The sequence below is a fragment of the Hypanus sabinus genome, chromosome 9 (genome assembly GCF_030144855.1).
Source record: "Hypanus sabinus isolate sHypSab1 chromosome 9, sHypSab1.hap1, whole genome shotgun sequence".
Taxonomy (NCBI): Eukaryota; Metazoa; Chordata; class Chondrichthyes; order Myliobatiformes; family Dasyatidae; genus Hypanus; species Hypanus sabinus.
Window position 1 is genome coordinate 4903906 of NC_082714.1, and position 22691 is coordinate 4926596.

A 22691-nucleotide genomic window follows, 5' to 3' on the forward strand; every position below is an offset into this window, starting at 1 on the left:
TTATACCTCCTCCCTCACTACCATTCAGGGCCCCAGTGTGAGACCGAATGTATACTGGGAGACTGCTTCGCTGAGCACCTACTCTCCATTCACCAGAAAAAACAAGATCTCCTCATAGCCAGCCATTTCAATACTACTTCCTACTCCAACACGTCAGTCCATCACCTCCTCTACTGCTGCGACGAGGCCACACTCAGGTTGAAGGAGCAACACCTTATATTCCACCTGGGTAGATTCCAACCTGATGGTATGAACATCGATTTCTCAAACTTCTGGCAAATGTACCCCCCCCTTCACCATTCTCATTTCCCTCACTCTCCTTATCTTCTGACTTGCCCATCACCTTCTTCTGGTGATCCTCCTCGTCCCCTTTCTTCCATGGTCTTCTGTCTTCTATTAGATTCCCCTTCCTCCAGCCCTCTTTCACCGATCAACTTCCCAACTTTTTACTTCAGCCCTCCCTCTGGTTTCACCTATCACCTATGACCTTGTGCTTCTTCCTGCCCTCCTCTCATCTACTTACTCTGACTTCTCATCTTTTTTACCAGCCCTGATGAAGGTTCTCAGCATGAAATATCGACTGATTATTCTCCAGTATTTTGTGTGTGTCCCTGTATTAAAGGCCTAAAAGAACCACCACTTCTCTCTTCCTTGTTTTGTTCATTATTTACTGTGTTGTACGATGTTGTAAATCCTGGTCTTCCCAATGACCTATTATCAACACTCTTCAAAGACTGTCTGCCTGGTGTCAGTGGTTGCATAACCGGGACTTGTAATATGCATCAGCTGCTCCCATGGCTTCGTGTGGGGGGCATGAGGGAGGTGGTGCTAGGCAGGTGCTGCATCTTGCCCAAGGGTGTCCTACAGGCTAGCGGAGGGAAGCAGCCCCTTATGCCTTCTTTGTTAGCGATGTTATCTCCACTCGTATCTCTCTTCCATTACAACTGTAAAACAATAATCAGGACACACTTCTCTGGCAAGAGAATTACAATGGAAAGTACTAAACTCTCAACTAAAACATGTCTCTGTTGTTTTGCACCATTTCATTAGATTGTTTGTGGAGGCATAGATTCAGTAATGAGTATCAGGAACTTCATTTCAATAGTAACACTATTTGAATGATTAATGTTATATAAGTTGTACTTCAGGAACACACAGCAGCTTTCCAGTAAATGAACATTGTCCCAAGTTACCGGAAATATCCTAATGATGAAAATGGTCTGATTTCAATTATTCATTTGTTTGGAAATATCTTTGCTTCATACAGATGTAAGAGTTAGTGAGATTATTGCCTCATACCCAACCATATTCAGCAAGAATCACCGTCACTTCTCAATGGTGAATTTTTCAATGTAAAGGTTCCCACTGATACCATTTTTAATTAATCTCAGATTATTGTGCTAGAAGTACTCCAGTCCTGCACAGCAGTGGATATTTAGGGAAACAAGTTCCCAGTTAGGACTTATTCAGGAGGACATTAAAGGATACAGTTGGTCACGGCAGGAAACAAGTGAAGGTGATACTTACGTTTGTGGCTGAGCAGGGTCGTCACCCAGAGTGACACTTTCGCCTTGGATCTCATTGAAGCACTTCTCACAGAAGTGATACCTGTCAGCAAGAAGGCCATATTTGGGTGAACTGTTCGTCCACACAACACAGCCAGACCAGCAACGGAGCCACCAATCAGAGAAGAGGGCAGATCACCACGGCCAGAGGTTTGGTTGGTTGATTGATGAGATTACGGGTCAAGAATTTACCAGGGTTGGGACAGGTCAATGTGGACAATGAGGAGGGGAGGGTTAAGAAAAAGGGGGAGGAACAAAACAGCACATACAAAGTAAGACGGAACACCAAGACAACACAGAGCAGAAAGCCAAGGCAAAGCATAGATTAGCATTTGGTCTCATTGGATAGGTTAAAAAGCAATACACTAAATAACTAGATCATTAAAATTTGATTCATGGGCATGTTGCATCTTTGGAATATTAGTGCTTCTACCAAAAATTTTAGTTTGTTTCTCAGGCTAGTTTATGGTTAGTGCGTTTCTGCTGAAGGGCAATACACCCATCATTTCACCGTGTACTAAGCTGTCTCCTATTCCCTTTCTGGTTTGTTAAATGCCAACAAGGATTCTCTAAATAAATTAAGAATATATTAAATACCCAATCAATACATTGCAAGTTTTGCCCAGACAACTGTCAGAACTGGCCTTCCTTCCTGCTTATGTCTAGAGCCAAACTTACAACAGGCATCATCAAAGGTGAAAGCTACTCCTCACATGTATTATATGATGTAGGTGAGGAGTATTTCTGTCATTACAACAGCAGCTGGGCAAGGAGGAGATCAAAGCCTCATTTGGAGAAAATTTGAAAAGTGCAAGTAAATCATTCCACAGTTAAAAATATTTAAAAATTTTTGTAACTAAGCTTAATAGACCCTCCTTCCCATCTCAAAGTTTATCCTCTTTAAAAATGGCCAGATTCCAAAATCTAGTCATTCTTCAAAATGTCTTGGCAAACAAATTGCCGGAATAGGACCGACTTGTTCTAGCATTATATTAAATTGAGAGAAGTCACAAATGTACATGCCATCATTCAAATCCTCAATTAATATTTGAATGTCACATTATATACAGCATTTGGAGTTTCTGAACTGTCACGAGTGCTTGTTGATTTAACAAAATTGTTTGTGGTACAGCCACTACATAACATTTTATAGTTAGGTGGGTGAGTTTATAATTTAACAAAATCAACAGAACACTGAGCTGAACTTCTGCCTTCAAGCCTGATCTGCAGGCCACTTACTTAATTTAGTTAAAAATATATATTTCTTGTTGTAAGTTACATTTTTTTATTATTATGCATTACAATGTACTGCTGCAGCAAAGCAACAAACTTCACGACATGCCAGTGATACTAAACCAGATTCTGATTCTGACTTGTTAGTAATGTTTGGGTAAGGCAGAATAAAATAGTTGAGTTAGGCATGGCTGTCAATGTTGGCCCCGCAGGGCCTGTTGATAAGGATAGTCGTGCAGATTAACAGCTTACTCCTGTACGTACTTAAATTCTTGTTTGCTTTTAAGGTTTCTAATTTTCTGGAATCTTCCAATTCTGTTTTTTTTTAGTTTAAATCCTCAGAAGTTCTAATAAAAATGTGAACATTGACAATTCAGCTCCTTAAATGGTTTGCATTTTGAAATCTGAGTGGAGATAAGAAACAATGCTAAAGTCTTGATCATGCACTCTAGACGATTAGAAACCCAAATGCAAGCTAAAAATTTGAGTGATAAAATAAGAAAAAAGCTGGCTGGGCTGCGATAAGCTGCATGGCCACAGAACAAAACAAATCCGGTCACCTGTAGTAATAGTAAGGGTAACTATGCAAGACAAAGATTCACAGGAGTTTGAAGGTGAGGGGTGAGCAAAGGGAACGTGAATGCATTCACAAAGCAGTACCAAATATTACACAGAGGACATATACAGATCACTGTCAAAACTGCATTAGGACTAAGGGTGCCACAATCAACAACATACTCAAACAAAAAATAGATTCTCTGCAATTTACAAATAAGTACTCAGAATTAAAAATCTTGTTTCTGCCCTGTCAAAAACAATGCCTAACATGCCAATTCATTTAAAAGCAGACTTACCTTTCAGTTCTGTTCTTGGGTATTAATGATTATTTAGTCATTGGTGCACAGGGAGATTTCCATATGCTTGTTTATGTAAATGTAAAGTACATAACAGGACACGGGACAGAATGGACATGTAACTCCATGCTCAAGCACGCTCTTTCAGAATGGAGCTGTGCTGACAGCTCCAGTGACCCTTCCTCTGCTTCTCCTTGGCTCAGGCCACTGGAGCTTAGCGATGCTCACTGCCAGCTTGTGCCTGTGCTGGATGCTGTCACATCTTAAGCAACATATCTCAGATATGGACATTCAAGTGCTATGTAGCTTTTACTGCACGCACAGGCAGCTTGTAAGATCACTAAACTGATTGAAAATAAATGGTAACCAGATGGATAATAGTGGTATAATATACTGCCATGTAGGATAATGTCCTGGTAAGTCATACAGCTTTATATTCAGGACAATCTTTACAGAAGGGTTGGTTACAACATAGCATTTACTCCAGAGTTTCAACTTTTTTTCTCTTATTGCACAGCAATAAATGAAAACAATATCCACTACCAGGGATAATGAAGTGGAAAGGAATATTTAAATCAGAGTAATTCAATGTCAGTAATTAAAAGTGGCTGCAAAGTTTATTTTGTTTAGAGATACAGCACAGGACAGACTCTCCTGGCCCAGTGAGCTGCATCCCCCAGCAACCCATCTATTTAACCTTAGCCTAATCACAGGACAATTTACAATGCTCAATTAACCTACTAACCTGTATGTGAGAGGTGTGGGAGAAAACCTCTCTAAAGTGATTTAATTTAGCAGATTCAGAACAGAAACAAGAGCTCCTCTGTTTAAAAAATATTCTTACAGTCACTAATACCACGCAACAACCTTATTAGACCAGTTTAAGCAAACTTAAATATATTCTTAATATCATGGGCACCCTTAGCCTAAGCTAATGTGTGGTTCCTATAAAGATTTAATTATCATGCTATTTTATTGTTAAAATGCTATCCTACATAGACTGTCATTTACAGTAACATATAATGTTTTGTTCCAAATTAACATGGAATAACAGGAAATAATCTATCAAATGCAGTCTTTATATTGAAGAACTGATGTCAATTAACAATTTACCTTGGGTATCCTGATCATGTTGGCGACTTCTCGCCTAGTTAAAGATTAGCCTCTATGATATTTACTTTTCAATTTGCTGAACATTTTGTAATTATAAACACACAAAAAATACTGTAGTTGAAGTATTGAACCAAACTGTTTTTGCTTTACTTTTAACATGGGCACTCTACAAAATAATATATAAGAATGTAAACTCCTGGTATTAAGTACTAATGTAATTTTAAGTGGGCTGTTGTGAGAAATGTTGGAACATTTTGTTTTGCTTCGTTGTATAAATAGTCAGATGGCAATAAACTTGAACTAGAATTTGAGATCAAATTTCTCCTCCTTTCACTGGAACCACACTTCCAGAAGGTTATTCAAAACTCAGGACAGTGTTACTGTCCAAGTGCATGACTGGATGCTGCTTTCTGGTAAAACTTGGCACTGCTGCGAATTCCACCGTGTCCACATGACCATAAAGAAACAAGAAACAACCAATAGGTGGACGAAGAGCGTGAGCTGATGCCCTCTTGTTGGCTCTCTCATTCACACACACCCAAGCTCCTGCCTCACTGCAAGGTTCTGAATGGCACCAGGAAGTTCATTCATTTATCTGGACGCTCAGGATACATACACACTCTCACTCAAATTAACATACAGGCATTCTGGAAGGAAAAAAAAAACATTTAATTGAGTTGCACAGTATACACTTTAAAATGCAATGCCAAATGTATTTATTGATATATCAAGACTATAAAATCCAAAAGCCAAACTCTAGCTACTGTCTCAACTGAGCTTATCTTAATCAATCCATAAAATATAACACAGATGTGAATCCACCTGCAATCTTGTAGAACACCAACACAACAGTTTGACACTAGCAGACATGCTCTTCACCAGGGACTCTGATAAGTGAGATGTACTAATTTATAAACACTGAACACTACTTGCAAATTGTTTAGTAGTGTCTGACATCTGAAGTTCTTGCTGGTGCCAGTTAAAACCTTGCCTGTGATTTCTTTCTGTCCAGCAGCTTGCACAGCCACAGCCCTGCACACAAAAATTATCATTCAATTCAACAAGCTGACTTTGCTCAATATAGTTGCACTCTCAAACCATAAGATTCACCAACTCAAGAATGGATCATTGGAACTCTTGGATGACAAACCATGTGCATTTAGGTTAATTCATATAAATCTCCTGCCAAAAGTTCTAACTTGGTTTTCCCTTTAGTTCCCTGTATTTTAGGTTTGAGAAAGTAACCTGTTAACTTTAAAGATTCTGACAAATGGATTTAGACACACAAAAGATCAATCAAATATTTAACAATTGATTTGTATAAAAGTATAGATTTGCACTGCTGGTGACGACAGTTGCAAAATTCAACAACACAACCAAACAACTGAAATATTGGATGGATTTAATCTACTATTAAAGAGATTAATAGTTCAGCATGGACTAGATGGACTGAATGGCCTGTTTCTGTGCTGTAGTGTGCCATGACTATTGGCTCTTCAAAGAATATCAAATGCAGTTGTTACCACTTATTATCTTAAAGTGAAATATGTTTACTATTGAAAGTGACATATCATTTTTTTTAAAGTGGTAAGTTGATGATCCAGTTTAAAAATTGATCCAAAACAGGATTGGAAAAAGCTGGAGAAAGTTGCAAACTCAGTCAGCTCCATCGTGGTTACGAGCCTCCCTAGCACTGAAGGTATCTTCAAAAGATGCTCCTAAAAGGTGGCATCCATCACTGAGGACCCCCATTACCCAGGACACACCCTCTTATTGCCACCATCACAGAGTAGGTACAGAAACCTGAAGACACAGTCTCAAAGTTTCAAAACAGCTTCTTCACTTCTGCCATCAGATTTCTGAATGGACAATGAACCCATGAACTACATTTTTTCTTGCTTTTTTATTCTGTTAATTTTCTAAAATATACTTGTTGTAATTTATAGATTTCAAAATATTATGCATTGCAATGTATTGCTATCGCAAAACAACAAATTTCATGACAAATGTCAATGGTATTAAACTGATTCCGATTGTGAAATTGCCCTGTGATTATGAAAATAGGGACAAAGAGTAAAGATGGAGGTTACAAGAATTAATTTTTCCACATATTGTGGCATACTGAATTGCCACCAGAAAGGGTGGTAGGAACTGATTACACCACATCACTTAAAGAGAAGTGTTTAGAATACATGTTTGCAAAAGAGATATTTGAAAAGGTTGCAGTATTGTGGTAAGGGAGGTGAGTTTAGACTGAGATGCCTAGATGGAAAATGGAACAGAGGTGGTTCTTTTAGAGAGCTCTCACAGGTGCAGATGATTCAGTGGCCGACCATGTGTCAACAGATAAGTCATTAATGGTTGCTCTCAAGATGGAAAGCTCCGAGTTAGGGTGACCATGGCGAAGTTGCTTTTAATAGTTTTGTGAATTATTCTAAATGTTCCTATAGAATCATTACATAGACATTTTATCCATGCTGACCATATACCCCTGACATTATGTAATTGTGGGTTCTGGATCAGGTCTAGCAAGACTAGGGCTGGCAACAATCATTATTTTGGGACAGACTCCTTGCAGTTTCCCCACTTTGAATATCTCCCTGCTTTGTTTATATAAAGAGCATACTGCACACGAAGAGAATGTCTGAATTGAAGGACAGCTCTTATGTTATCCAATCCTAGTTCAATACCCTCAGACGAATATGTAACAGTAACCAGGCAGCAATGTAATGGAAATGAACCAGCTCCATAGTTTTTCAAAAGCTTGTCCTCAAAATAGTGATTGTAGTCAGTCCTAGTCATGCTAGACCTGACCCAGAGTCCACATTCACATAATGTCTGAGGGTAGAATCTCTATGCATCTATAAGAAAAGGAGTTTAGAACGATTAACAAACATTTTTACAGCAAACATGCGTAGAATTTGTTAAATAGGAAGTATTCCTTAAAGTTTGTGTGCATAAACAAGGAAAAAGGACTTTATAAATACCTGGCTCAGTAATTAGCAGCTTTGATATTATATATTAATAGTTATAACTGAGGATACTATACTCCTAACTGAGCACAAAAATTATTTTTATTAGATACATGACAATAATCTGTGAAGGACAATGGCAATTGTTGCAAATGGAAGATTGCAGATCTAGTTAAAAACATAGAACACTACTGCTGAATACACAGGCCCTTGATCACATAACGTGCTGATCTTTTAAACTACCCCAAGATCAATCTAAGCTTTCTCTCCCACAGAGCCTCTATTTTTCTATCATCCATGTGCCTACCTAAGGTCTTCTTGAATGTCTCTAACGTATCTGCTCTGTCCCTGATGCAGCCTCCTGTGCGTTCCATGTAACCAACACTCTCTGTGTAAAAAGCCTACCTCTAACATCCCACCCCCCATACTTTTCTCCAATCACCTTAAAATTATGCTCCCTAGTATTAGTCATTTCCGGCCTGGGAAGAAGTCTCTGGCTCCACTCGGTCTATGCATCCATCAAATCAAAATGTTCTTTCATTTTATAACCAAACTGAAACCTCCAGGAACTTGAGGAAGAAACTCTTTGACATTTTTGTCCTGATCCTGTGTTTATTTCAATCTACAATTTTCATGTATTCACCTTCTGCTCTGACAGTTTACTTCTTCAGGTGTTGTGAACATCAGTTGCCCAAGGACAAAACTCAGTAACTTGTGAACAAAACACTAAGCGTTCATAGATGCTACAAGTACACTGAGGAATAAGGATTGTGCTGCATGGAATGTGAATCAGGGTGTCACAAATGTTATGGGAAGCAGGCAGGAGAACGGGGCCAAGAAGAAAAATTTTGTGAACCCTTTTTGTTATATTGTGGCTCTTTTACGAAAGTAAGACCGTAAGACATAGGAGCAGAATTAGGGGCACTCGGCCCATTGAATCTACTCTGTTATTCATCATGGCTGATGTACGGTTGCAAGAAAAAGCTTGTGAATCCTTTGAAATTTCCTGGTTTTCTTCATTAATCACTCATGAAATATCATCTGATCTTCATCCAAGTCACAATAATAGACAAAGACAATCTGCCTACATTAATAACACACAAACAATTGTACTTCTTCTTGTCAAAACTGAGTACACCATTTAAACAATTACAGTCTAGGTTCAAAAAAATCTGGGGTTATAATGTCTTCTATAAAAGTTGTAGTCAGGTGTTCCAATCAATGAGATGAGACTGGAGGTGAGGGTTATAGTGGTGTCCTGCCATATAAAAAAGTCACAAAAAGTCAGGTTACTGCCAGCCTGCTCTTCTCAAGAAAGATCTGTTTATGTGCACCAGGCCTCGATCGAAACAACTTTCAGAAGTCCTTAGAAGAAGAACTGTAGAGATGCATGAAGCTGGAAAAGGCTACAAACGCATTTCCAATGATCTGAGTGTTCATCAGTCCCCAGTAAGAGAAATGTTCTACAAATGAAGAAAATTCATTACTATTGCTACTCTCCCTAGCATTGGGCATCCTGCAATGATCACATCAAGAGCACAACGTGCAATGCTGAAGGAGGTGATAAAGAACCCAAGGGGGACACCAAAAGACCTGCAGAAATCTCTAGAACTTGCTAAAGTCTCGGTTCACATGTCCACTGTAAGAAAAACATTGAACAAGAATGGTGTTCATGGAAGGACACCACAGAGGAAGCCATTGCTCTCCTTAAAAAACATTGGTGCAAAAGACCACCTGGCTGTTCCACAATGCTTCTGTGAACAGGTGAGACAGAGGTTGAACTTTTTCACAGAATTGCACATTGCTATGTTTGGAGGAAAAAGGGCAATGCACACCAACACCAAAACCTCATGCAAACTGTGAAGGATGATGGAAGGAGCATCATGGTTTGGGGCTGCTTTGCTGGCTCAGGGCCTGGACAGTTTGCAATCCTTGAGGGAACAATGAATTCAAAATTGTATCAAGGCATTTCTCAGAATGTCAGGGTAGCAGTCCATCACCTGAAGCTGAATAGAAATTGGATAATGCAACAAAACAGTGATCCAAAATACAATAATAAATTGACAACAGGATGGTTTTAAAAGAAGAAAATTTGCATTTTGGACTGGCCAAGTTAGAATCTAGACCTTAACTCAATTGAGATGTCATGGCATGACCTGAAGAGGGCTGTTCATGCAAGGTATCACAGAAATATTGATGAACTGGAACAGTTCTGTATGGAGGAATGGTCTAAAATTCCTCCTGGCCATTGTGCAAGTCTGATCAGTAGCTACAGGAAATGTTTGGTGGAGGTCATTGCTGTTAAAGGAGGTTCTACCAGTTATTAAGTACAAGGGTTCACATTTTTCCTGCCTGTGAGATGTTAAAAGATTAATTTGTCCTGCCGACTTGCAGAAAATTAGATGCTTTTAGGTGATTAAGTGGCCTTGTCAAATACTGCTGAGATGTTAAAGGATAATTTGTCCTGATTACATGCAAGAATTTAGATACTGATCGCTCACATTGTTCCTGGGTGGATGACCTTTGCAGCTGCTTTAGATGCTTGAGTATTCTCTGTCTCGTACTATCACTGTTGCCAGGCATGTGTATCTTGCATATGTGACCGACTGTGGTGTAAAACCCTATAAAAAGGGAGGTCTGTTCCCTTGTTCAGGGTGTTACATACTTGTGGGTATCATGTACTTGTCACGTGACCGTGGTGTTGAGCTGCTGGAGATGAGGTAATGGGTCTTGTGATGGTGGAGTGATGTCATTTTCCCACCAGTGAGAGATGTGATAGGTTTCTTCCAACAGGGTATAAAAGGAGGACCCCTCCCTGTGAGGCGGGGCAGTCGGTGGTTGACTTCACCGGTGACGTCATGCTGCTGGGTATTCTGATATTATGACACAGTTTCGTTTAAAAATGGAGTTTTGTTTTCTGCCTTAAGTTTTAAAATGTTATTGCCGGCAGCTTCGCCATTAATACTGCCAGTTCAGCCATGGAGAGTAAAATTCACTGACATTCGGAGACCCCGAAGAATCAGGGAAAGTCAATTTTTATGGGTAAAGCAGGCTCGACCTTGTTTAATCTTCATTCGGAAGAAATTCATTTGCCCTGATTGACTCCTGTTCTGCCAGAAGAATAGAGGGTTGGGTAAAGTTTCACCAAGGAAAAGTCAGTGCCTTTAAGCCGTTTCATTGATCGCTTTGTAAATTCTCCGGGAAAAAAAGATCCTTCGACGGGAATCAACATCAACGCTATGAAAGAGAACTTAAGTTATAAAGGAAGGACTCTTGTTAACAGACTTGGTAAAACTTTGGACTTTTGCATCACTACTTCTAAGAACTCTTTTCGCATTATCGCTTTAAGAACTCTTCGAGCTGCCGCAGAGCAGCTGACTTCCGGTTACGTTAGTTTTGTTTACTTCTGGGTTTTTTCAGTGCTTAATAAATGTTTTATTTGTTATAAAAAAAAACCTGCCTCAATTATGCCAAATCCGTAACAAGGGAGCATCACTTGACAGGGCTCCACAAGCACTGCGAAGCTTGTTAAGTGATCCTCCAAAAAGCTTGTACTTGCTTAGATAAAGAATTGTGGCTATCCACAGAAGTTAGTGTATTGCATTTGTATCAAGTGTGGAAGAGTTGCAAGAAAACGAAACGACACCTGGACTGTGAATGATTAAACAATGAGTTCAATAAAGACAAAAAAAAACAATTGTGTTTATTATTAGCTTAGATAGATTGTGTTTGTCTACTATTGCGAATGAGATGAAGATCAGACCAAATTTATGAATAACTAATGTAGAAAAATCAGGAAATTTCAAAGGATTCACAAGCTTTTTCTTGCAACCATACATCAGCCATGATGAATGAGAAGAGTAGTCTCAACAGGCTGACTGCCCCTAATTCTGCTACTATGTCTATTGGTCTTACTTTTGTAAAAGAACCACAATATAACAAAATGTATTTTATAAAATTTGAGTAAACTTAGAACAAAATGAATATTATTCTCAATGACATACTTATTGTGAAGTTAAGAGATCTTACCCGCCCTTACAGTAATTCAAATGCCATTACAAATCCAAAGCAGTGAAAACAATCTGACAATCCAGCTGAAAAAGGGCAGCTTTGTGGAAGTTAACATGTACAAGTACACTTAGCACATGGAATAAGGACTGCACAACACAACACAGTGTGAATCAATGTCTCTACAAACTGAAACAGCCACACCTCAAATAAATCAAAGCATTAAATAGTTCACAATTACATCTCTTATGGACCCTAGTTCAATGGCTTCCATTCCCAAAAACTTTAATTATTCTAGATTTATAACACAATTATCCCTACGTAAAAATATGCCACAGCAATAATCAAAAAACTGCTTTTGTACAACCAGTCAATGAACTTGGTTTGTCTCTAAGAGGACAATTTCCATTCTGTATCTTTTAAAACAATGTGGAACACCTCCACCCCTATGTTACCTTACCTGTTCTGATAGCTGAAATATGTGGCATCACGAGGGATTGTACACAACTGTTTTCCATAGCAGCACAATGTCTGAGGGGAGAACTCATACTAAGGAAGGAAATACAAAAGTACAATTTTAGCTGATCAAAACAGTGGTAATTGTGTCAGAGTTCAAATCAATTTTTGGAGCAAACTCATTAAATGTAGCAACTTTGGCATTTCAGTACTACATATAGTGAGCAATCTATGCTTATTAGCAACTTTAATGCAGAATTTAGACTATAGAAATAAGAAAAAAAATCACTGCACTAAGATTACAGCATATGTAGGGCCACATGTACATATTAACTCCACCAAGCCTGGCTACAAAAGGAGGGGTGTGACATGGGATTAGCAACTCTAGCCCGTTAAAAACTCAAAACCATCCCTGAAAGAGGAAGGATCTTCACCTAGAATACATATAAAGTCTTGTGGTGAAGTCAGAAGCCATTGGGCCAATCAACCTTCAGCCCAGAGCAAAGGACCCTGGGGAGCCACTGGTGGCGACCTCTCCCCAGTAGGGATGATGGGCTTAAGGAAGTAAGTATAAGGACATTGTCATGATTTTTGTGACAATGGATTTACAAAGGTTACATTGTTGTTGGAGAATTCAACTTTCCCACTTCATATCCATCGTCCAAGTCATTAAAAGACATTTCAAACAGCTATGATCCCAGCATTCACCTTGTAATATCCCACTGGTCACTGGTTGCCAAACTAAATGTGACACCTTCATCCCTACTTGCCCCTTCCTGCCAGTTGGCCAATACTTGATCCGTGTCAGTGTATTACTCCAGCATTAGTATCCTCAGATGTCACATTCTCAGCTTTGGTGTCCTTGTAACCATGCCTCTGTAAAGGCTTCTGATAATTTCTGATTACCTTTGTGCTGACAGTTCATTTAGCTTACCTCCAATGCTTTGTTCATTATTTGTTATGGTGTTCATGTAGTTATATACATTTTATTCCATGTCTACTTTAATCTCTAACATTATTTTTATATAATTCTTTATTCCTTATAATTGTTGAATAATGTTTTTGTTGCATATCGTGTCAAGACACTACAGCAAATTCCTAATACACAAGACCATAAGACATAGGAGCAGAATTAAGCCATTCAGCCCATCAAGTCTGCTCCACCATTCCATCATGGCTGATTCTGGATCCCACCCAACCCCATACATCTGCCTTCTCGCCATATCCTTTGATGTCCTGACCAATTAGGAAATGATCAACTTCCACTTTAAATGTACCCATGGACTTGACCTCCACCGCAGTCTGTGGCAGAGCATTCCTCAGATTCGCTACTCTCTGGCCAAAAGAATTCCTCCATGCCTCTGTTCTAAAAGATTGTCCCTCAATTTTGAGGCTGTGCCCTCTAATTCTGGATCTACCTTTCCACATCCACCCTATCCAGTCCTTTCAGCATTCAGTAGGTTTCAATGAGAGCCCCATGCATTCTTCTAAATTCCAGTGAGTACAAGCCCAAAGCTTCCAAATGTTTCCTCATATCTTGATGCCTTCATTCCTGAAATCATCCTTGTAAACCTCCTCTGGACTCTCTCCAATGACAACACAACCTTTCTGAGATATGGGGGCCCAAAACTGTAGACAATACTCCAAATGCGGCCTGACTAGTGTCTGATAAAGGCTCAGCATTATCTCCTTGCTTTTATATTCTATTCCACTTGAAATAAATGCCAACATTGCATTTGCCTCCTTTACCATGGACTCAACCTGTAAATTAACCTTCTGTGAGTCTTGAACCTTCTCCCCATTTAGATAATAGTCCGCAATATTGTTCCTTTTATCAAAATGCATTATCATGCATTTCCCAACACTGTATTCTATCTGTCACTTTTTTGCCCATTCTTCCAATTTGTCTAAGCATTGCTTCCTCAGCACTACCTACTCCCCCACCTATCTTCATATCGTCTGCAAATTTTGCCACAAAACTATCAATTCCATTATCTAAATCACTGACAAAGAATGTGAAAAACAGTGGTTCCAATACCGACCCCTGAGGAACACCACTAGTCACTGGCAGTCAACCTGAAAAGGCCCCTTTTATTCCCACTCACTGCCTCCTGCTTGTCAGTCATTCTGCTGTCCATGTAACACCATCTCTCCTGTAACACCATAGGACTGTATGTGTGGCATCTTATCAACACCTTCTGAAAATCCAAGTAAATGACATCCACTCCCTCTCCTTTGCTTGTTACTTCCTCGAGGAACTCTAACAGATTTGTCAGGCGAGATTTCCCTTTACAGAAACCATGCTGACTTTCACTTATTTTACCATTAGTCTCCAAGTACCTTGAAACCTCGTCCTTAATAATAGACTCCTACATTTTCCCAATCACTGAGGTTAGGCGAACTGGCCTATCATTTCCTTTCTTTTGCCTTCCTCCCTTCTTAAAGAGTGGAGTGACATTTGCAATCTTCCAGTCCTCCAGAACCATGCCAGAATCAAGTGATTCTTGAAAGATTATGACCAATGCATCCATTTATATATAATTGTATATGGCGAATAAAGTTGATCCTTTATGTATAAAGCCTTTAGGCTTTTCTTTGCTATTTTAATCACTTTTGTTTGTACTGAAGTTCTATTTGTCACATCCTTGATTTTGCTGCCTCCCTGTTTTTTTTTACTGTTCTTTCATTTTGTTATTTATTTATTTAGCATGGAACAGGCCCTTCCAACCCGATGAGCCATACCACCAAGTAACCCACCTATTTAACACTAGCCTAATCACAGGGCAATTAACAAAGACCAATTAACCTACTAACTGGTACGTCTTCGGACTGGGAGGAAACTCACGCACATATGGGAATGAGAGTACCAACTTTCTTACATAGAACGCTGGAATTAAACTTTGAACTCCAACTCCTCGAGCTGTGCGAATCACTGTGTTACCCTTGACTTCCTCTCTAGTCACCTCGCTTATGTTCTTAACCCTCTACCATTCCAGTTTAAACTGATCCCCAACAGCAGAAGAGTTATCTGTCGAGAGGTAACTCTTCACAGATGCTGCCTGATCCAGTGAATATTTACATCACTTAGTTCTCTGTGGTTAAGAAGGTGTATGGTTGACTCAATTGTGGAATTGAATTTAGAAGCCGAGAGGTAATATTGCAGCTACATAGGACCCTGGTCAGACCCCACTTGGAGTACTGTGCTTAGTCTGGTCATCTCACTACAGGAAGGATGTGGAAACCATAGAAAGGGTGCGGGGGAGATTTACAAGGATGTTTCCTGGATTGGGGAGCATGCCTTATGAGAATAGATTGAGTGAACTCTGTCTTTTCTCCTTGGAGCGAAGGAGGATGAGAGGTGACCTGACAGAGATGTAGAAGATGATGAGAGGCATTGATCATGTGGATAGTCAGAGGCTTTTTCCCAGGGCTGAAATGGTTGCCACAAGAGGACACAAGTTTAAGGTGCTGAGAAGTAGGTACAGAGGAGATGATAGGAGTAAGCTTTTTACTCAGAGAGTGGTGAGCGTGTGGAATGGGCTGCTGGCAATGGTGGTGGATGCAGATACAATAGGGTCTTTTAAGAGATTTTTAAGATAGGTACATGGAGCTTAGTAAAATAAGAGGGCTATAGGTAAGCCTAGTAATTTCGAAGGTAGGGACATGTTCAACACAACTTTGTGGGCCGAAGGGCCTGTATTGTGGTGCAGGTTTTCTATGTTCTTATTTCCTATTTCTGGAATCTTCAGTTTTTTGTGTGGTACAATTAACTTGTATAGAATTTTTATAAGAAGTGAAGAAGGGTAAAATACTTTGGGAGATGACGCAAATTTTATTTTAAAGACTCTGATGTTAGTAAGTGAATAAATACCCTTTATATTTACACTGATGATAAGGTAGTGTACATTTTGTCTCAATTGGCTGAGTTCATAATTGTAATTAAAAAGTAGATAACGAAAATCACACCAGTGACAGAGTACAGTTGATGAAAACTATACATACACTAAGTGCTTTCTACATCACTTCACAGATTTTTGATATAAAGAATCTTACCTTTCGTCCACAGCAGTAGCCAAGGGATTGCATGACTGGATCAATCTCAAGCTCAAAGACCTCGGCTAATTTTGTACAATATTTATATACACGTGATGTCTTGCGATTGTACAACCATGCATTGTTGAACATCAACCATACATCTTCTACATACTGCCATGGCTCCTGGTACTGCCCAGTGTCCAGCTTCCGTTTTATCGTCGACAGATCCATAGGATTCTTCACTATGTCAAAGTAATCCTATGCAGAATATGTGAAGGAGAAATATTCAGTCATCTATTGCAGTCTTCAAGTATTTCAAAGCTGCAGCACTATATTTTCCTCTTAGTTTATATAAAATATAAGTGCGGATTTGAGAAACTTCACTCTCAAAAGAACAAAAAGCATCTTTGAAATGAGGTGGGATTATATGCAAGTGGTTAGCATTCAATCATCACGGTAACATCAAGACTACTAGCATCCATTATGCCCTTCAGTTCATCTGTACATGGTAAAACATGGTAAAAGCACTTTGCATTATGAAGCTTTTGATTCCTTATGACCACTTTCCTAAGTGTTTCTGACTTCTCTTCATTCCAGAAAGGTTAGGCTTTCCTGTTACTATACGTAGGTAAGAGTGAAGCATTATGGATTTAACTGCAACATAATAAAATGCTGATGAGACTTATTCTGTCTATACGGGTACTGTCCAACCTGACAGCACAAACTTACGGTAAATATTTCCTCCTTTCCTCTTCTTCCATCTTCCAATCTGGCTCCACTCTCACCTGCCCATCAGCTCCCTCCCTCTTCCTCCCAAGGTCCAGTCTGCTCTTCTATCAGATCAACCCTTTACCTTTTCCACCTATCACCTCTCAGCATCTTCTCCCCCACCCACTTGGTATCACGTTCCTAGCTTGTACTCCTTCCCCTCCCCCTCACTTTTTATTCTGGTTTTTAACTCCCTTTCTTTCCAGTCCCAATGAAGGGTCACAGCCTGAAACATTGGCTCGTTATTCGTCTCCATAGATGCTGCCTGACTTGCTGAGTCCTACCAGCATTTTGTGTGCGTTGCTCTGGATTTCCTGCATCTGAAGGATCTCTTGAGCTTAATCATCAAATAAGTTTAGGACAAGTTTAATTAATGCAAATTTAGTATAAAGGACTATTACTAGGTATTGCCACAAGGCTGAGCCTGTCAAACTAGTGAAAGTAAATGGTCTGTGTCAGTTGCTCACCGCAAAGCATTAGCTACATTTTTACATTCTGATTTCTGTGAAAACCACAAAAATCATCTTGCTTAACTATTGTTCTCTGGAAACTGGAGGACATGTTTCAGACCACTGACAATCTTGGGGGGAAAAGTGGCTAGGACCAAGCAGGTTTATGTTATTTTCTATAAAAGAATTTAAAATGACATTTAAATCAACATTTCTGTGAATGAAGCTGGACTTTATTCCCTGTGTTCTGTGACGGAACTTATCAGAGCCAGGTTTATTGTCATTGACATATGTTGTGAAATTCGTTGCTTTGAGGCAGCTGTAATTACTCTAACATCAGCAAGTGATCGAAGGGGTATATGGCAGTCCAGGGGTGGCATGACTGCAGCAGCAAGATCTCGTGGGCAAGCGTATCCCAGAAATCACAAACGGTGCAAGCGGTGGGATGCTTAACAATGCTCTTTTAGCTGTTAATGGTGCTATCACCGTAGAAAATCCAAAAACAATATTTCAGGTGTTACACCCAACCAGAAATAGAACTGGTTCAAGACCAAGGGAGAAGCTGGGTATCTGACTGAAACTGACTCACCTCCTGGCTCCCTATAGCTTTCCCTCATCAGAAATGTGAGGTTAAATCTGCCAGTTGTGTAAATGAATGCAGTTCTAATCATAACAAGAAGCATCAGTAAGTTCAAGTTTAATTATCACTCAACCATGCATGAATACCGCCAAATAAAACAGTGCTACTCCGGAGCCAAGGTGTGAAACGCAGTATCGACAGTCACACCTAGCACAAGCCACATAAGCCTCATAAGACAGCAACCACATACAAGGTATCAGTAAAATACAGTCATACAAAAACAAATATAGTCCCAGTCCCTAAGTCCATGAATGTTGCAGCACATTTTGCAGTTAAACACAATACAGTTTGTCTTCTGCCAAACAAACATGGGGAGGGCAGCAATGACTCCAGCTTAGACAACGCACCACACCGCCTTCAGTGGAGTGCACTGCCTCTGACGCCTCTCTCCTGGGTGGCTGTTAGCAGGTGACACCCCTGCTTGAGGCCTAGCCCTTCCTATGTCCTGAGGCCAGCTCAGCTGCTGCCTGCCTCTCCTGCCCGCCAATGAATGAATGAATGGGACTTGCAGCATTCCGCATTAACAATATCCAGCAGGGTGTTGCGATCAAAGGAAAAGCAACTAAAATAATCGCTTGTCGTTAAAATGCAGCCGCCTTCTTGCACTGACTCCTCCAATGCCTCTCTGATGCAGGCAGCAGCACGGTCCACACCAAGTCCAGCTCCTCCAGTTTCTCTGCCAATGACCAACTCACTGATGGGGTAGATCTGCAGTAGTTAAAGTTCCTAATGTCCATCAGTGTCTTGCAACCATAAGAAATATGTTTAAAAAGGACAATAACACATTTAGTTCACTCCATAGAAACTGCTGTGATTGAATGTACTGCCATCTTACCGCAAGTGTAAGGGCAAAGAGACTGGTCAACCTATTAACCAGACTAAACGTAAACTCGTGTCTCTACTGAAGCAGGGCTTCACAGCACAAATGATTCACTGCTGTACTTAAAAGTTTCTTTTAGTGCATCACTCAAAACCCACAACCTTAAAATCCTTGAAAGCCAGGTAGGAAGGACAATGAGGACCTCACTCTCTCCAGGCTTCTTTCTAAATCATGCACCATCCAGATGAAAATAGAGGACTGCTCCTAGGTCAATTTCCCAGAACTGCTTACTGAACAGCAGTATAGAAGATCTTCCGCAGCAATTCAAGATTAAAGATCTTGAAGACTACAGTTTAGCTTTGTTTGTCACACATGCATCAGAACACCATACAGCGAAATGCATCCTATCAGCGAGGATGTGCTGGCAAGTGTCACCACACTCTGGCACCAACACAGCAGGCCTACAACTCACTGACCGTGACCAGACTGTGGGAGGAAACTGGAGCACCAAGAGGAAACCCACGTGGTCACAGGAAGAATGCACAAATTCCTTATAGGTAGCAGCAGGAATTGAACACTGATTATGCTAACTGCTACACTACTGTGCTGCCAATTTAAGTAATTGAAGAAAGGTGCATCTAAACTGAGAATGGGTAATATACAGGGCCTTAAAAAGGGCTGCTTTTCCCTTTATGTTACCAACTTCAGAAGAGAAAAGAAGAAAAAAATCTGTTCTGAGCTGGTTTCGCTTGCACAAATGACGAGTGTGATTTGCAACCAATACACAGTACAGCAGGTGTGTGGTTAAATTTGCAACCCAACTCATTTGTGGTTATAAGTGGAGGGTTTTCTATTTTCTCAGAGAAACCACTAAACCACTAGCTTCCTCCAGAACAAAGAAAATGCATATTAAGCTGACATTCTGATTGATTCAGTATTTTCCAAGAAGATGAGATATAAACCACGGCAGTCAGAAGAAATATAATTCATCAGGTAAAATGCAATGACCGCTTTCAGCTACAGAACGTATCCACTTATCTTTCAGGAATTGTCTTGTGTTTGACAACCTTTTGTACATAATGATGTACAGGATTATGGTTACTGTCCACAAACATGGCCACAAAGCCATCTATTTGTCCAGTCAAATCATTAACACATAACGTAAAAAGAATTAGTCCCAACACAGACCCTTGTGGAACACTGCTAGTCAACAACAGCCGATCAGAAAAGGCCCCTTTATTCCCACTCTTTTCCTCCTGCCAGTTAACTAATCTTCTACCCATGCTCGTATATTTACTGTAATACTCTTACTTTAACAAACAGCCTCATGTATGGCACCTCGTCAAAAACCTTCTGAAAATCTAAGTACACAACATCCACTGACTCTCTGTCTACCTTATTTGTTATTTCCTCAAATTATTCCAACAGCTTTGCCAAGCAAAATTTAAGGAAACTATGCTGATTGGCCTATTTTAACATGTGTCTCCAAGTACCCTGAAACCACATTCTTCATGATGGACTCCAGCATCTTCCCAACCACTTAAGTTAGGCAAACTGGTCTATAATTTCCTTTCTTCTGCCCCCTTCCCTTCTTAAGAGTGGATTTGTTCCTGTGCACTAGGTATTTGATGGTCTTTGTAGTGTGGAGTTTTTTTTTTAATGGGCTCTGTTGTGTTTTTTTATTTTGTAGTTGCTTCCAGTATGACAAATCTCAAGGTTGTATATAGTATCCAGCACATACTTCGATACTTGAGTGTACGTTCAACATTTGAGTGACTTTCCAGAATCTATTGATTCTTGAAAAGATTAATAAGAAAGCCTCCACAACCTCTTCAGTGACCTCTTTCAGAAACATTGGGTACAGTCCATCTAGTCCAGGTGACTTATCTACCTGCAGAACTTTTAGCTTCCCAAGCACGTTCTCCTTACTAATATAAACTACTTATTTCTGCCCCCTGATGATCTTGAATTTCTGGTGTATTCCACAGTGAAGACCATGTAAAACACTTATTAAGTTTGTCCTCCATTTCCTCGTCTCCCATTGCTATCTCTCCAGCATTATTTTCCAGTGGTCCAATAACAAGATAATCTCTTTTACCAAAATTTAAACCAAACTATTAGACAAGACCAATATAGTCTACAAAATCCAATGCAGGATTGCAGAAAATGTTAGCCAAAACTATCCACAAGGATCCAGAAGCATCAACTGGCTGTAAAGCTGCATGACCAATGCTTCCTAATCTCTACCAATGAAGATCCAGAGATCACAAATTTGAATAGAAGTGTGACTTTCCATGAAAAATTCTGTACACTAATACGTGCACCTTGATTTATGAGCCAATGTGAGCAAAATTCCAGTCCACAACGCATGAAGTTCACCTCACAGCCAATCAACAACGAGGTTTCCTCCCCACATCAAAACTGAGTTGTTGAATTGATGTCCAATCAGCTGACTGAAAAGTATGCAAAGGCCAAACATTCTGAGGACACACAATAATCAAAAGTGCACTGTTAAGTGTTTCGTCGCATGATGGCAAAATGTTTGCAAGTACATTGCCAAGATCAGAGAACAACTCAACCCAATTCTTTTGCTCTTTATACAGTATATCTGAAATAACTTTGGATATCCTCTCTTATATTATTGGCTAGCTTACCTTCACAATTTATCTTTTCTCTCCTAATGGCTTTTTTAGTTGCCTTCTGTTTCCCAATTCTCTAACTGCCCATTAATTTTTGGTTTATTTTATGCTCTCTTTTGCTTTTATACTCTTGTTAAGCAGGTCGAGTGCAGCACAACAACACTTCTCACTCAATGTCAGCAAGACTAAGGAAATGATAATTGACTTCAGGAGGAGGAAGTCCACAAAGTTGGTCTTCATTGAAGAATCGGAGGTAGAGACTTTAAATTCCTTGTGTTATCATTTCAGAGAGTGTGTCCTGGGTCCAGCACGTAAGTGCCATTATGAAGAAAGCACGACAGTGCATCTACTTTCTTAGAAGTTTGTGAAGATTCGGCATGACATCTAAAACTTTGATATAAACTTGTATACATGTGTGATGGAGAGTATATTGACTGGTTGCATCACAGCTTGGTATAGAATATTACAGCACAGACACAGGTCCTTAGGCCCATCTGGTCTATGATGAACCATTGATCTCCCTAGTCCCATCGACCTACACTCTAACTATTGTCCTCCATACCCCTCTCATTCTTGTACCTATCCAAATTTCCCTTAAATGTTAAAATCAACAGCCCTCCCACCCCACCTACCTCTTGCAATTGCAGATTGTTCATTCATTCGTTCTACACTCTCACCTCTGTCTGAGTGAAGTTCTCCTTCATTTTCACCCTTAAGCCATAGCCTCCAGCTGTAGTCTCACTAAACCTCAGTTGAAAAAGCCTGCATTTATCCTATCTATACACCTCATAATTTTATATACCTCTAGAAAATCTCCCCTTATTCTTCTAAATGCTAGGGAATAAAATCTTAACCTATTCAACCTTTCCCTGTAACTCAGGTCCTCCAGTCTCAACAACGCTCTTGCATTTTCTCTGTACTCTTTCAATCTTATTTACAACTTCACTGTGAGTAGGTAACCAAAACTGCACATTAAAACACATTGACATCTTATACAATTTCAACATAACATCCCAACTCCCAAACTCAATACATTAATTTACATACTTTAACTTATGAAGACCAATATACCAAAAGCTTTCTTTATGATCCCATCTACCCGTGGCACCACTTTCAATGACTTATGGATCTTATTCCCA

At 39.7% G+C, this 22691-nt stretch overlaps 1 protein-coding gene across 2 annotated transcripts in view; it reads right to left on the minus strand.

The window, feature by feature from the left end:
• Nucleotides 1-22691, minus strand: part of crebbpb (CREB binding protein b) — a 164404-nt gene that overhangs the window by 43785 nt on the left and 97928 nt on the right. For both annotated transcript variants that reach the window (XM_059978908.1, XM_059978907.1), the window contains exons 18-20: nt 16255-16494; nt 12206-12294; nt 1528-1608 (exon numbers count right to left, since the gene is read on the minus strand). In XM_059978908.1, the coding sequence (XP_059834891.1) occupies nt 1528-1608; nt 12206-12294; nt 16255-16494 (410 nt within the window). The remainder of the gene's footprint in view (nt 1-1527; nt 1609-12205; nt 12295-16254; nt 16495-22691) is intronic.